Source organism: Microtus pennsylvanicus, chromosome 1 (assembly GCF_037038515.1).
Source record: "Microtus pennsylvanicus isolate mMicPen1 chromosome 1, mMicPen1.hap1, whole genome shotgun sequence".
Taxonomy (NCBI): domain Eukaryota; kingdom Metazoa; phylum Chordata; class Mammalia; order Rodentia; family Cricetidae; genus Microtus; species Microtus pennsylvanicus.
In genome coordinates, this window is record NC_134579.1 from 156,042,419 (window position 1) to 156,056,568 (window position 14,150).

Genomic DNA, 14,150 nt, shown 5'->3' on the forward strand with positions numbered 1-14,150 from the left:
CTTATATTCGTGTAGCCCATCTTTTAATACTTTGGTCAGTTCCTGTGCTAATGGTGTTCTTTCTAAGCAGTAAGTCCTTGCCCATCCCAGGATCTTCATGAGTATTCCCTGTTCCTATGTTTCTATTTTTCTGGTTTAATTAAGGTTTTTGATCCATTTTGAGTGAATTTTTATACATGATGAAAGGTAAGAATCTAATTTCATTCTCCCATTGGATCCAGTTTTGCCAGCCCCATTTGTTGTAAAGGCCATATTTTTATAATCTTTTTTTGCTTCATTTATTAAATATTAAGTAAGCATAGCTTTCTGGGACCTCTATCTTATTCTGTTAGTCTTCTATTGTTATGATCATACTAGGCCATCTTCATGATTGCAGCTATACAATACAATTCCATAATTCCACATATATTCTACCACTTTTTGTAATTCTACCCTACCACCATTTATTTATTTATTTATTGAGGGAAAATTTTCCACATTGACTTATAACCTGTAACTTTGAAAATATTTCAACTGTGACACATGAACTAAAAATACATGTTGGTGCCCCATTGCTATAGTGAATATACTGTGTAGGAGGAGACCTAGCTAAGCAGGGAAAACTAAACCGAAGGCTGGGAAAAAGAAGGGCAGAGTAAAGGAGAAGCCATGTAGCCCTGCTGGAGACAGACATTGGAACTTTAGCCAGTAAGCCACAGCCGTGTGGCGATACACAATTTACTAGAAATGGGTTAAATTAAGATATAAGTGTTAGCCAATAAGAAGCTAGAACTAATGGACCAAGCATTGATTCAAATAATATGGGTTCTGTGTGATTATTTTGAGCCTGAGCAGCTGGAAACTAACACGCAGCTCTTCCTTACAACAATACTGCATTTGCATTTATTATTCTGTTTTGGTTTATGTGCCATGTAGGCTCTACTTGTGGGATCTGTCCCATCTCCTTGAATCCTGATTATAAAAACACATATTGAAACATGGGCCAGTTTCCACAACATCTTAAAATAATGGAATTAAAGAGATTTATATCTTGATTCTTTTTTGTATTTTCGAAACAGGATTTCTCAATAGCTCTGGATACTGTCCTGGAACTAGTTCTTGTAGACCTGGCTTGCCTCGGACTCACAGACATCTGCCTGCCTCTGCCTTCCAAGTACTGGGATTAAAGGCGTGCGACACCACCGCCCGGCTTATCTTGATTCTTTTTGGTTTTTCGAGACAGGGTTTCTCTGTGGCTTTGGAGCCTGTCGTGGAACTAGCTCTTGTAGACCAGGCTGGTCTCGAACTCACAGAGATCCGCCTGCCTCTGCCTCCCGAGTGCTGGGATTAAAGGCGTGCGCCACCACCGCCCGGCTTATCTTGATTCTTAATACAAAATAATGCTTTGTTCATAATACTAATGATTTAAGTACACTAGGGAGTGCAGAACATGGCAGGAACATGTGGTTTGAGTTTGTCATAAAATTGATGTTCTTGAGTGTAAACTCAGATTGATTATAGTCTACTTGTATTTCTCTTTGGTATTTAATATCACAACAGTGATGATATGTCCATGTGTTTGTTGAAACCTGCTATCTGTTTTTCTCAGGACATTGGCTGCTCACATCACTCACTTGGTTAGGATGTTCAAGGGTCTTTTTTATTTCTCTTTTTCTTTTTGCACCAAACAGGATTCCTCTGTGCAGTCCTTATATATAACATCATTATATAACATCATGTGGAATGCATCAATAAAGGTGTCTTGGAGTATTGACTAATTTATGTGCATAAGGCATCACATTTGATGCAGAAAGAACATTCCTCATGATTGCTTTGTTCTAGTCAGTTCCTGCAAGAATCATGGCTCTGCTTCCCTAGCCTGAAGCTACAGTGTTTTAAAGTGGAGATTGGGGAAATGGGCTCTGACCCTCAGGTTTGCATTGCTATCCTGACTCGTGGCTCAGACAAAATATGTCACTAGTTTCCATTTCCAGAAAAATAAAGGAAGAATTATGAACACTACTAACCTTAACTCTGTTAGACAATGTAGCCTAAATGCTAACAAGAACATATTGAGGATTACAAAATTCAGACACAATAGCTGAGATTTTTCTCCTGAGACATTTTTTGTGCTCTATTATATTTGCAAAGCATAGAAAATGAGTATAATTCTCATATAATTTATTATATTCATTTATTCACTAGAAATCTGTCATTCCTGAATACATTCAAGGTACTTCATATGTGTACATGCTTAGGTGTAACTTAAATTTATTATTTAATGTGCTTTTGGACTTCCCTCAATTTTTATAGCTCTTCAATGGTAAAATTTTCTTCTAAACCTCTGAAAGTGTTATTTGTCAAAGTTTCCTTATGCATACTGTTGGACAATTTTAGATTATGTCAAACATGGCTGATACAGATTTTAAATCTGCCTGGTAGTGGGTTAAATATTCTTATAAATTAGTTCATAAACTAATTTTTTTATGATTTTATATGTTAATATAATAGCAAGTATGCAGTTTTGTTATACTCCTTACCGTGAAAAAACAAAAACAAAACTCTTTGACTATAAAGTCAGTCATGAATTCTACCTTCTATATCTACCCTTTCTCTCTGTAATGGTGTGGCACTGGAACTAGAGTTTAGACATCCCAACTGAGTCTGTAAGTTATGTGAGTTATGTAAGGCCCACGTACAGACAGGATTGATTCAGAGTCAGAATTTACCGTGATCTGCAGACACAGCATTTAAAACCACATTTCTTCATCATAAATTTTCCTTCTGAGATATGTACCACTGTTATCCTGTAGGATATAAACACAGCGTCCATAACAGATAGATAACCTTGTCCAGACCTTAAATGTGTATTGTTTCATGTATATTGGTTGTGAGAATGTTGTGGCATTCCGTTGTCCGTTAGAAAGCCCATGTAGAATACAACTATATTAGAAATTAACTTTTTGAGGAGTTGTCTTTGCTCATCCACATTCCTGATTTGTATAAGTCTCCTTATATCTAGGAAAGTGCTCTACCTGGTATCACGTGATCACACTGTAAGTTTTTATTTCAGGGTCTGTTGACTTTCGGGGATGTGACTGTGGACTTCTCCCAGGAGGAGTGGGAATGCCTGGACTTTGCTCAGAGGACTTTGTACATTGATGTGATGTTGGAGAATTACAGCAACCTAGTCTCTGTGGGTGAGAACATTTTGCTATAGAATTCCTAACTCAGGCTTTGTTTGTACTGATTTTCTAAGTTGTAAACTCTCTGTTAGGCTGTCTTGGAAACAACAGGAGATTAGGAAAAGTTTGGTAGTAGAAAAGAACCTTTTCTTGGTATTTTGCTGTTTTCTTTCCATTTTCCATGTTAGAGGTGTCCAGCACCTTTCACTTTGGTTTCAAGATGCATTCAGAAACTCTGTAGCATATAATATTTCCAGCCACATGTTCCTTTTCAGTTTTTTCACTTTCATTGAAATAGATTATTTTTCTCATACAATATATCCTAGTTATACTTTTCCCTCCCTGTATTCCTCCAAGTTCCTCCCCATTTAGCCTTCCCTCAATATCTACTCCCTTTCTGTCTCTCATTACAAAGATCAGGCTTGGAGCCAGACATAGTGAGGCACACCTTTAATCTCAGCTCTCTAGTGGATTTCTGTGAATTTCAGGCCAGCTTGGTCTACAAAGTTCGTTCTAGGGGATCCAGGTCTATTACTCAGAGAAACCCTGTCTCAAAACCTGCCCCCCCCCCCCGCAAAAAAAAAATAAAAGTGCAGGCTTCTAAGAAATAACAACCAAGCATCACAAAATAAAATACAATAAAACAAAAACCATCATTGAAGTTGGACAAGAAGGAAAAGAGTCCTAAGAACAGGTACAAGTTCTCACACTCAGAAATCCTTTGATAATACTAAGTTTATAGCTATAATACATATGCAGAAAGCCTGGTGCATATCCATGTAGTAGGCCCTGTGTTTGCTGCTTCTGTCTTTGTGAGTTCACTTGAACTTGGCTAGTTGGTTCAAAGGACCTCGATCTTTTGTTGTCCTCTACCCCCTTTGGCTCTTAGACTCCTTTCACCTCCTCTTCTGTATGGATCCCTGAGCTCTCAGGGGAAGGAGTCGATGAAGACATCTCATGTAGACTTTCTCTATATGTACTGTCTGGCTGCGGTTCTCCACATCTGTTCTATCTGCTGCCGGGGGGAAGCTTCTCTGTTGATGACTGAATAAGCTATGAGTATAGAAGAATATCATCAGGAGGCAATTTTTTGATACTATTTTTTTTTCTTTTCACATAAATAGTTTTTGATTTACACTAGGTCTCAGGATTACCTATTCTCTGGTTCTTGGTTACCCAGGCAGTATTGGCTATGGGTTCCATCTTGTGGATTGAACCTTAAGTAAAAGCAGACATTTGTTTGTTACTCCCACAATTTCTGTTCCAACATTACCCTAGCATATTGTGCAGGCAGGACAGACTACTCTAGGTCACAGGTTTTTAAAATATTTTTTGTTTTGATTTGTTTCTTCAAGACAAGATTTTACTCTGTAGCCTTGACTCTCCTGGAACTTCCTCTATAAACCAAACCTCTCAAACTCACAGAGATCCACTTGTCCAAATGTGCTACCACTCCTTAGTTTTCCTTTGATTCTTTTAAGTAAGCCTTTAGTCTTCAAAGGAATTGGTCTTCTGAACAGTACTTTTCATTGCTTTATATTAGTAAGTACAAACACTGTGAACCTAGAATTGTAGTAAACTCTTCTTTAACAATTTCACAGAAAAAAATGTTTTAAAATATATATTCTAAATATAATCAATCAGTAAGCTCCATCCTAAAGCTAATTGCTGATTCCTCAGTTATTTGTTTCTTCTTCTTGAAGGCTGTCACTCTGTTTGGGGGATAATTCATACACACACACACACACACACACACACACACACACACATATATATATATATATACCAAGAACCAGAGAATAGGTAATCAGAAAAAATGTTGAGTACCAGGAACTCTGTGCAAAATAGTTGCTGGTTGACATATCGTAATAGAGAACATAGTGAGTCACAGTCACTCATCAGATGTTTATTATTGGAACAAGCCCTATTAATCTGAACTGTACTCATTTTCCAGAGAACGATTACATATGTGATCCTGTCCATCAGCATGTGAATAATGAAAAGGAGTCTTCTCAGTGTAATGAGCTTGGCAGAATGCTTCATGACCCATCCACATGTGCACTTTCTAGAACATGTGAAGCTACAGAAAACTCCAATAACTACAGATGCGGTAATCACAGGGAGGACTCAATTGACTCTTCAAACCCAGACAGACATGAAAGCGTGCACACTGGAGAAGAACCTTGCAAATCTAAAGACTGCAAGAAATCCAGCATTACTCAAGATCAGAGAATCTACACTGCAAAGAAAGAACACAGGCAGGGAGAATATGCTGATTCTTTTCTTAATGCATTCAGTGTTATGCAGCAAACAATCTGTAATAGAGAGAAATCACACCAGTGTGAGGAATGTGGGAAATACTTCAGTAATTCCACAAACCTCTCTGTGCACCAGAGAATACATACTGGAAAGAAACCCTACAAGTGCAATGTTTGTGACAAATCTTTCACCCAGTGCACAAATCTTAAAGCACATCAAAGAACTCATACTGGAGAGAGACCTTATGTATGCAGAGAATGTGGAAAGTCATTTCGTTACTTGTCAGCACTTAAAAGCCATCAGAACGTGCATACAGGAGAGAAGCCTTACAAATGTAAGGAGTGTAACAAATCTTTTTCTCAGGGCTCAAGTCTTAAAACGCATCAAAGACTTCATACTGGGGAGAAACCTTACAAATGCAGAGAATGTGGAAAGTCCTTTCCTCAGTCCTCAGCACTCAAAAGCCATCAGAAATTGCATACTGGAGATAAGCCTTACAAATGTGAGGAATGTAACAGCTCCTTTGCTCACTATTCTAGTTTCAGGAGACATCAGAAAATCCATACTGCTGAGGAACATTCTGATTATAAAGTATTGTGGCAAGGTCTTACATCAACTTTCACACTGTAGAAGCTATTACAGACTGCATACTGGAGAGGAGCCTTACAAATGCAATGACCATGACACAGATTCTTTACCCACTATTAATCATTTAAAGGCATCACAAAAATCATTCTCTAGAGCTATTGTATGAATGCAAAGATTGTGTTAAGTCATTTCTTGAAATATGACATCTTAAAAGGCATTACAGAATCCATACTGGAGAGAAATGTTAGAAATGAGAGGTATGGTGGCAAATCCTTAACCTAGGACTCTCGTCTTAGAACACATCAGAGAGTTCATACTGGAGAGAGAACTTACAGATGTAAGGAATGTGACAAGGCTTTTTTTTTTTTAATGTGTGTATATCTTAGAGCAGATCAGAAAACCCTTACAAATGCAAAGACTGGGCCAGGTGGTGATGGCACACATCTTTAAAACCAACATTCAGAGGCAGACAGGATCATTGTGAGTGCAAGGCCAGCCTGATCTACAGGGCGAGTTCCAAGACAGGCTCCAAAGCTACACAGAAAACACTGTCTGCAAAAACAAAACACTAACCAAAAAAAAAAAAAAAAATAGAAGACATCAGAAAATTCATACTGTAAGAGAAAAATACCATTGTAAATAATAGGATATAATAAAAACATAAAGAAACTTGTGAATACCTTGAATGGAGGTCTAAATCTTAGAAAAATATTATAGGTTTATATTTTAATAAAATTCTATAAAAGTAATGGGGGAATTTTTTTTTTACTTTTTATTTTCTTTTGAAAAGTTTTTTCTTAATATTTGTGATTGCTTTGCCTGCAAGTATTTCTGTATTCTGCATGTTTGCCTGGTGCTAGGTGAGGCCAGAAGAGGTCATTATATCCACTGAAGCTGGGTTAACAGAAAATTGTGAGCCCTGTGTGTGTTGGGAATTGAACCCTGGTTCTCTAGAATAGCATTTAGTTCTTTCAACCACTAAGCCATATACGCAATCCCCAGAAAATGCTGTAATAAGAGCACCTCTAATTTTGATGTTCATCACAAAATTCATAGTTTTGATAAACCATCTGCAGGTGTACCATATATAATCCCCATGTGTTGTTTTTTATAAATTCTACCCTTGAAATGCATTCAATTCGACAAATCCTTTACCTAGTTCTCAAATTGTAGACATAAGAATTCATTATGAAAGAAAATGTTTTAATAATGTCTCATTTTTTTGTTCACCTTCAAAGTTTTTATAGGAGTCAAACCTTAAAAAGAGCAAGAAGGTGAAAATTTATAAAGGAATAGCAAGTGACTGAAAACATGAGCATGCTCACATACACCTTACAAATCTCCAAGGACTAAGGGTGTGGTCCTCCATGTCTTTAATACCAGCTCTCTGGAGGCAAAGGTAGACTGAATTCTGAGTTCAAGTCCAGCCTTGAGAAACCCTGCCTCAAACAAAACAACAACAACAAAAGAAATCCCCAAGAGCATATATACACCAATTTTGAAGTCTTGAGGACAAATGATGTAGTATTTACTCAATATTCTAAAATAATATAGCTGCCAGTAGAGCTTCATGGAGTGAAAGGAGTCTCGGACTTTTCCCTCAGCAATTATGAGATGGTATTTATCCCAGACTAACACAGTATTTTTTCAAAATGAATCTGCAACACCCACCACCAATTGCAACAGGCTTCTTTCACTAAGGTTAAGAGTACTGCGAATTGATAATTATAAACTTGGATATTTTGATGGAAATTAACATGATCATTAATGCAATATCAGGTCCTGCCCTTGGCCTATACTCCCCAAGTCATGATTTTTGATCATATTTATAGTAGAAGGTGCAAATTCCCCTCAATGGAGCAAGGCACAGATCGAATTGACAGGTGATTATGTCCATAAGCAGTTGGGCCAGTTTTGTGCTGTGCATACATCCTGGTTTGTAGGTTGGTATTGTAGGATGCCGAGACCATTGACTTCAGTCATGTGAAAGCTAGCCAATAGGGAGAATTTTCTGGTAAGTTCAAGATTGCATCCTTTCTCTCTTCAGTAACATCATGTATTTATGGTGGCCAAGCAACCTGTTTTATTTGGGGTGCCCCTGGGACCTCCCTGACCAGTAAGTCCTAGGCAGGTAACCAGTACCTAGTAGAGAGAATTGGATTTAATAGCCCTGTGAGTGGAAGCAGCATTATTCACCTGTGCTCTAAGTTCTGAAAATTATATTTCCTATTAACTTAGAAGACAGTGGGATTTCATAAGGCTCCATTCATCCTTACTTTTGGTTAATCCACCCACTTGTCCTCCTTCCTGCTTCATCTAAGTTAAGCATCTAGCTCATATTATCCAGCACCTTTACTGTACATTATAACACATATAGGGTACATTATATCTGCTCTTTTTGTATTTTTTACTTGGGTTGTAAAACATTCTCCCCTCAGTATCCTGCCTTCCTATTTCATGGCACCCATATTCTACTATCTACCCTCTCTTCCTCCATCTCCCTCTTGTCTATTTCTAGCTTCCTGACTTGTATACTCTAACTGAGCACAGAAAACTTGTTTGAAGCTAAGACTGACATGGGAGAAAATGTGATGTTTAACATTTGAGGCCTAGTTGGCATCACTTATCATATTTTCCATTGCCTACATTTACATCCAAATTTCACACTTTCATTTTTATTTGCAACTAACATATATACCTTTGTAGCTATATATTACATTTCAGTTACCCATGTGTCAGTTGGTGGATAGCTGAGCTGATTCCATTAGTGTGAAAAAAAGCAATGAGCAAGTGCTCGGTGATAATATGCCAAGATCTGAGTTCATAGCCAGGAGTGTTTACTGTGTATCAGTCTCTGAGGTGAAACCTCTTTAAAATGCAGGGGTTAAAAGAGAGATAAACTAATGGGATGCTGTAGTGGGAGATAATACATTCAGTCCTACAGAGAAGCTTCTGAAGCACAGAAATAAAGGACTGCTGACACTAGACAAGCTGAGCCACATAGAAGATACTGAGACCAACCATGAAGCAGACACCAGTCACGCTGCCTGAACTCCAAGCTGCATGAAGGAAATAGTGAGTGTCTCAAAAGGCACTTCAACCTCCCTTGAGCTGCCTTCAAGCTGTGCAGTGATCCCCAGGTTTCCAACTTCATTAGTTATTACCCCCACAGCTGTCATTGAGTCCTTTGTGCTTCTGTCTGTAACCCCTTACCCCCACTCTTGTAAGTCACTGTGGAAATTATTGTATCAAAGGCAGCATTTACACAATCCTGCCTGTCCTCTGACTTTTACAGACTTTCCAGTCTCTTGGCTTTGTTCCCTGAGTCTTGCAGAGGAACATTGGTACAAATGTCCCACCTGCAATTGAGCATTCACAGTTTCTTATTCTAGGAGTTTCTATAGCAATGCTTCTCTGTATTCATCACTACCTACTACAATCAGAAATTTCTCAGAGCTGAGCAGTGGTGGTGCATGCCTGTAATCCCAGCAAGATCTCTGAATTTGAGGACAGTCTGGTCTACAGAGTGAGTTTCAGGAGAGTCAGAGCTGTTACACAGAGAAGCCCTGTCTCAAATCCTCCCCACAAAGAAAACTTCTTTTCTCAGGTACATATATGCATACATGCATACATGCATACATGCACACACATGTACACATATAGTGAAAGGAATATAAATAAATTTTGTAATTTTTCTGACACAAGAGAGAGACGTTTAACAACATGAACACATGGAAAACAATTGCCAATAGGTTTCTACTGGGGCACTAAACAATTTATTTAAAATCCCAAGCATAAAGAAAGAAATAAATAGAAAAAAAAATCCCAGGCATGAAATTTATTCTTTAGGGGAATAATACAAACCAACTAAAGGACCAGATAGTTAACACTTAAACAATGTTTCCAGTATTTCTCCAGTGAGAATGTTTGAATCAAGCTCAATAGTGTAGGCTGCAGAGACCAGTACTCTATAAGACAATTGGTATCTTTTCTTGCAAAGCACTTTAGACAGTACCTTCTGTCACTGTGAAAGCTATCCAATGGGGAGGGTGGATATTTTTTGTCATTTCAAGATTGATTTCTCTGTGCCCTACACTCAAAATATGAGCTGTCTACATCAATAAAGGCATTGCCATCTAGTTATGAAAGAAAGCAAGATCAATGGCAAAGATTTGTATTGGTTTATTCTACTGGGACTTATCTGGACAGTAACTAGTATGGAGGGAAACTCACTAGTTGAGGTGCTTCTGGAAAAAAAAAATGTAAAGAATATGATTGCCTTTGAAGAGTATCGAAATGAATGAGACAGGTGTGTAAAAAGGTGAATGACAAAGCGGTGGGAAACCCCTACCCACTCATGCTATTTTGTCTCCTTAATTTTTTAGGAGCTACTCACAGGGGTGCCCTACAGAAAAATCTAGATTCTGATAAGTTCCCATTGAAAATAACTAGGAACTCAATGGGATACATAACTCCCTGTCAGTCCTTTCCTTGTCAGACCCAAATATATTTAGTTCCCTCCAGTCTGTCTTCAGAGATCAAGGATCAATAAGAAAGTGTCTCCATTCTCTCATTTAAATCACATAGAGAAGAGAATTGTAATTGCATTAGCTAACTATCACCTTGGGGGAAGTATTGATAAAAGTTCATGCATGATTATGGCACATGGCTACTATGGGCGAAATGATAATTGTAGGGCTGAAGAGGCATGAGGTCACAAAATCACAGACAATATCTCAGGCACAAGCTGCCTGAGTCCTGCTTTTCCTGATCTCTGGGGCCATGGCACCAACATCAGCATCCTAGTAAAAGGAAGAGTGCAGAGAGTGTAATTGATTGCCAGTGTCAGAGTCCTGTGACTCACAAATGGGGAAACCTGTGAGACTTGATGCGAATGTTCATAGCAGAAAATAGATGTAAGTTATAACATAGATGTATCTGAGAGAAATATTCTTTTGATGTCATATATGATTTGTGATGTGTTACTCTTTTCTGCAAAATTGAATACATGATATTTTAATGGAATGGTTTTTAAATGATTTCAATAATTTATTAAACTTCAAACTGTGTTATATTAAAATGTCTGAAATTTTCCAACATTTACCGAGATAACTCAATAAAATTCGTATTTTAATTAGTTAACAAAAAAGAATTCACAAGTACATGCAATTTTGTTGCAGCAAAAAGATCAAAAGATCCACTCACTGATTAGCAATAAGATTATATAAAACTAGGTGATGTGTTGAACTGCATTGCTGAAACAAGTCTATAAACTGGCAGGTGTGAAGAGTGGTTGCTCAATGCACTATCTCCTTCTTACTGTCTCTGTCATCGCTCAGCCGATTTTAGAAGCCTAATTTAGCCTTAATCAGAAAATGAATTTATAAATACTGGACTGCTTTGACATTGGTTCAAGTAACATTAGGGGCTGCCACGCATGCTGTTAAAATTGAAAAGCTGTATTTTGTTCCTCATCTGTAACAGGACTATGGATATGATGTGTGATTTCAAAGTACATGGAAACAGCCTACCACTTTTCCAAGCAAAAGAGAAGCAGCTGAATATTTCTAGTAGGACTCACTGCAAATGACACAGTACATGTCAGTCTGACATCTCATAAACTGTCAGGGTGACTGCTGGACCTGACACCATGGTAACCAGTGAGGTGATAATAAGAATCATCTTCTTGTCACAGACTGTGGTTGGGTTTCTGGGCGATTCCTATCTCCTTCACCATTATCTACTGTTTAACTTCAGTGGATACACACTGAGGTCCACAGACTGGATTCTGATGCATTTGACTGTAGCCAACATCTTAAGTTTGTTGTGAAAAAGAGTGCCCCAAACAATGGCATCTTTTGGGTTGAAAGACTTCCTCAATGATTTTAGATGCCAAGGACTATTTTATCTCCACAAAGTGGGCAGGGGTGTGTCCATAGGCAGCACTAGCTTCCTGAGCATCTTCCAGGCCATCACCGTCAATCCCATGGATCCCAGATGGGCAGAACTTAAAGGAAGAAGACAAAAACATAATGGTTCTTCTGTTTACCTGAGCTGGATCCTGCACATGCTTGTTAGTCTTAATCTTGTGTTTGTGAGAGCAAAACACAAGAGCAACACAGTAGATCTAAAAGATCTGGTACTGTGCTGCTGCTTCTTTTGAGAAAATTAATGACATATTGTATGCAACATTTCTGTCAGTTCCTGATTTTCCTTTTTGTGGCCCTGATTTTTCTTTTCTGGGCCAGCACCTGCATGCTTCTCATACTGCACAGGCACAGGCCTTCTTTTACACACTCTCCTTCATCTTTATCATCTGTTTAACTCATTACTGATTGTTCCTGCTGAATATGTCTACATTCCTTGCTGGATGTTTTCCCACTATCAGCCCTTTCCTGCTCTTGACCCCCAAGTCCAGCATTTTCCAGGACTTTATCTCCACAGGGAATGGAAAAACACCTAATCTTAGGATGAACATATAATTGAAAGCCTTTGCACAATTTTATTGTTTTTATAATTGCATCATAATATTGAAAGAGGAACATAGCAGTCATTTAATATACAGATATTTTATTAAAACAAGCTTTGTATTGTGAATATGTGTATATATGTATAAGCACACATAACATACATATATAAAAATGTATTTATTCATATAGCATTAATTATCCACCACTAAACATTTTCAAACACTGTGGGTACCTTAGGTAAGTGTGACATCTTAAGAAAAAGAATGAATACAAAATCTAAATTACATGTTTTACAGAATTACAAGAGTGATAAGTATGATTTAACATAAAAGTAATATATTTTATATTGTTTTGCTATATTTTATGAGAAACTTGATAAAAACTTATTTTCATTTAATTTTAGGCTTATTTTAAGGTATATTTGTTGAAACAACCAATGTATTCAATGAAGTAATATGTATGTTGATTCCTATTATTGGCTTTTTGTCATAACATTATAAATAGGTTTAGCTTAAATATCCTTGGTCTCTCATTGTACTTTTATCTCTTCATTTATCCCATAAAAATTCATTTTCATAATGCTGCATTCCTGCTTTTAAAATTAGAATCCTAATTTATGCACATTTAATTTTCAACAAGATACTGTATGGCATAAGTCATACTGTTCCCAATTCTATTCTAGACCTCATAATGTATTGATAATATGTTGAACCTTGGCATATGCACCAGCCATAAACTGATCAGGGTTTTTCTCAGATTGAGCACACCTCTGCATGCTGCTCACACATGGACACAAACTACTGTCAGTCTCCAAGGTGCCTCCTCGTGTCTTTCTGGCTCTAAACCCAGTGTAGCTTCTATTCTATGCTATTGTGACAGGCACAGCACAGATTGCCTTCATGTTTTCATTATAATTTTGGAGCAGTTCAGCAAGGAATGTTATATATTGCATGCATTTCCATGTGTTTTTCATGATTTGTTTATTTTCTCATGTTCGAATTCATCCCTGCTTATATCAGGTCCTCAGTTTAAGCTTTGATCTCTCAATGCATGTTTGTGGTGGTTTGGAAATTATTTAATGTATTAACCAGACATTTTCTCTATCCAAAGCTTTGTGCCCAGTATGAAAATGCAGGTATGATAAAAAAAAAATACAACAACATTATGATGCAGTTCACCAGGTTTCTAGATCTTGGGGCAATCATCCTTTCAAAAGACATAAGTTCGTCCCATGCAGTGTGTTATTTCTCACTGGATTGGATTTTTGCAAAGCACGGTCGCATGATTCATTTCCCTTTGCTTGCTATCTTGTCCTGGAAGATGTTCTGTATACATTCCATTCCACCATGATTCTATGCTCTGAGGACCTGGCCATTAGCTGTGAAAATATTGGTTGATACTTTTCACATGTTAACTTGGTAAATAAATTTTTTTTCTTCTTCCGATGTCTATAAGATATAATTTCTGGCATTCTAAACAGATGCTTACAGCATGCAAGAAATGACAGTTTGGAAAGTAATGATAAGCAGTGCCATAAAGGATCACAACATATTTAGACTCTTCTATGAATTTCTCTTGGATATATGTCTTAGTAGGCATTTTAGATCAAAGTTTATGTATAACTTTGATTATATTCAGCTTTGAGAAATACTTGTAAACAGCTTCAGTC

The 14,150-nt window shown here is 37.4% G+C and overlaps 1 protein-coding gene and 1 pseudogene across 1 annotated transcript in view; both read left to right on the forward strand.

The window, feature by feature from the left end:
* Positions 1-14,150, forward strand: part of LOC142832944 (uncharacterized) — a 776,034-nt gene that overhangs the window by 15,033 nt on the left and 746,851 nt on the right. Inside the window, exons 3-5 of the mRNA XM_075943776.1 lie at positions 3,053-3,179; positions 5,119-5,973; positions 6,313-6,382. Of these exons, the coding sequence (XP_075799891.1) occupies positions 3,053-3,179; positions 5,119-5,973; positions 6,313-6,382 (1,052 nt within the window). The remainder of the gene's footprint in view (positions 1-3,052; positions 3,180-5,118; positions 5,974-6,312; positions 6,383-14,150) is intronic.
* Positions 6,457-12,785, forward strand: LOC142833018 (vomeronasal type-1 receptor 4-like; annotated as a pseudogene).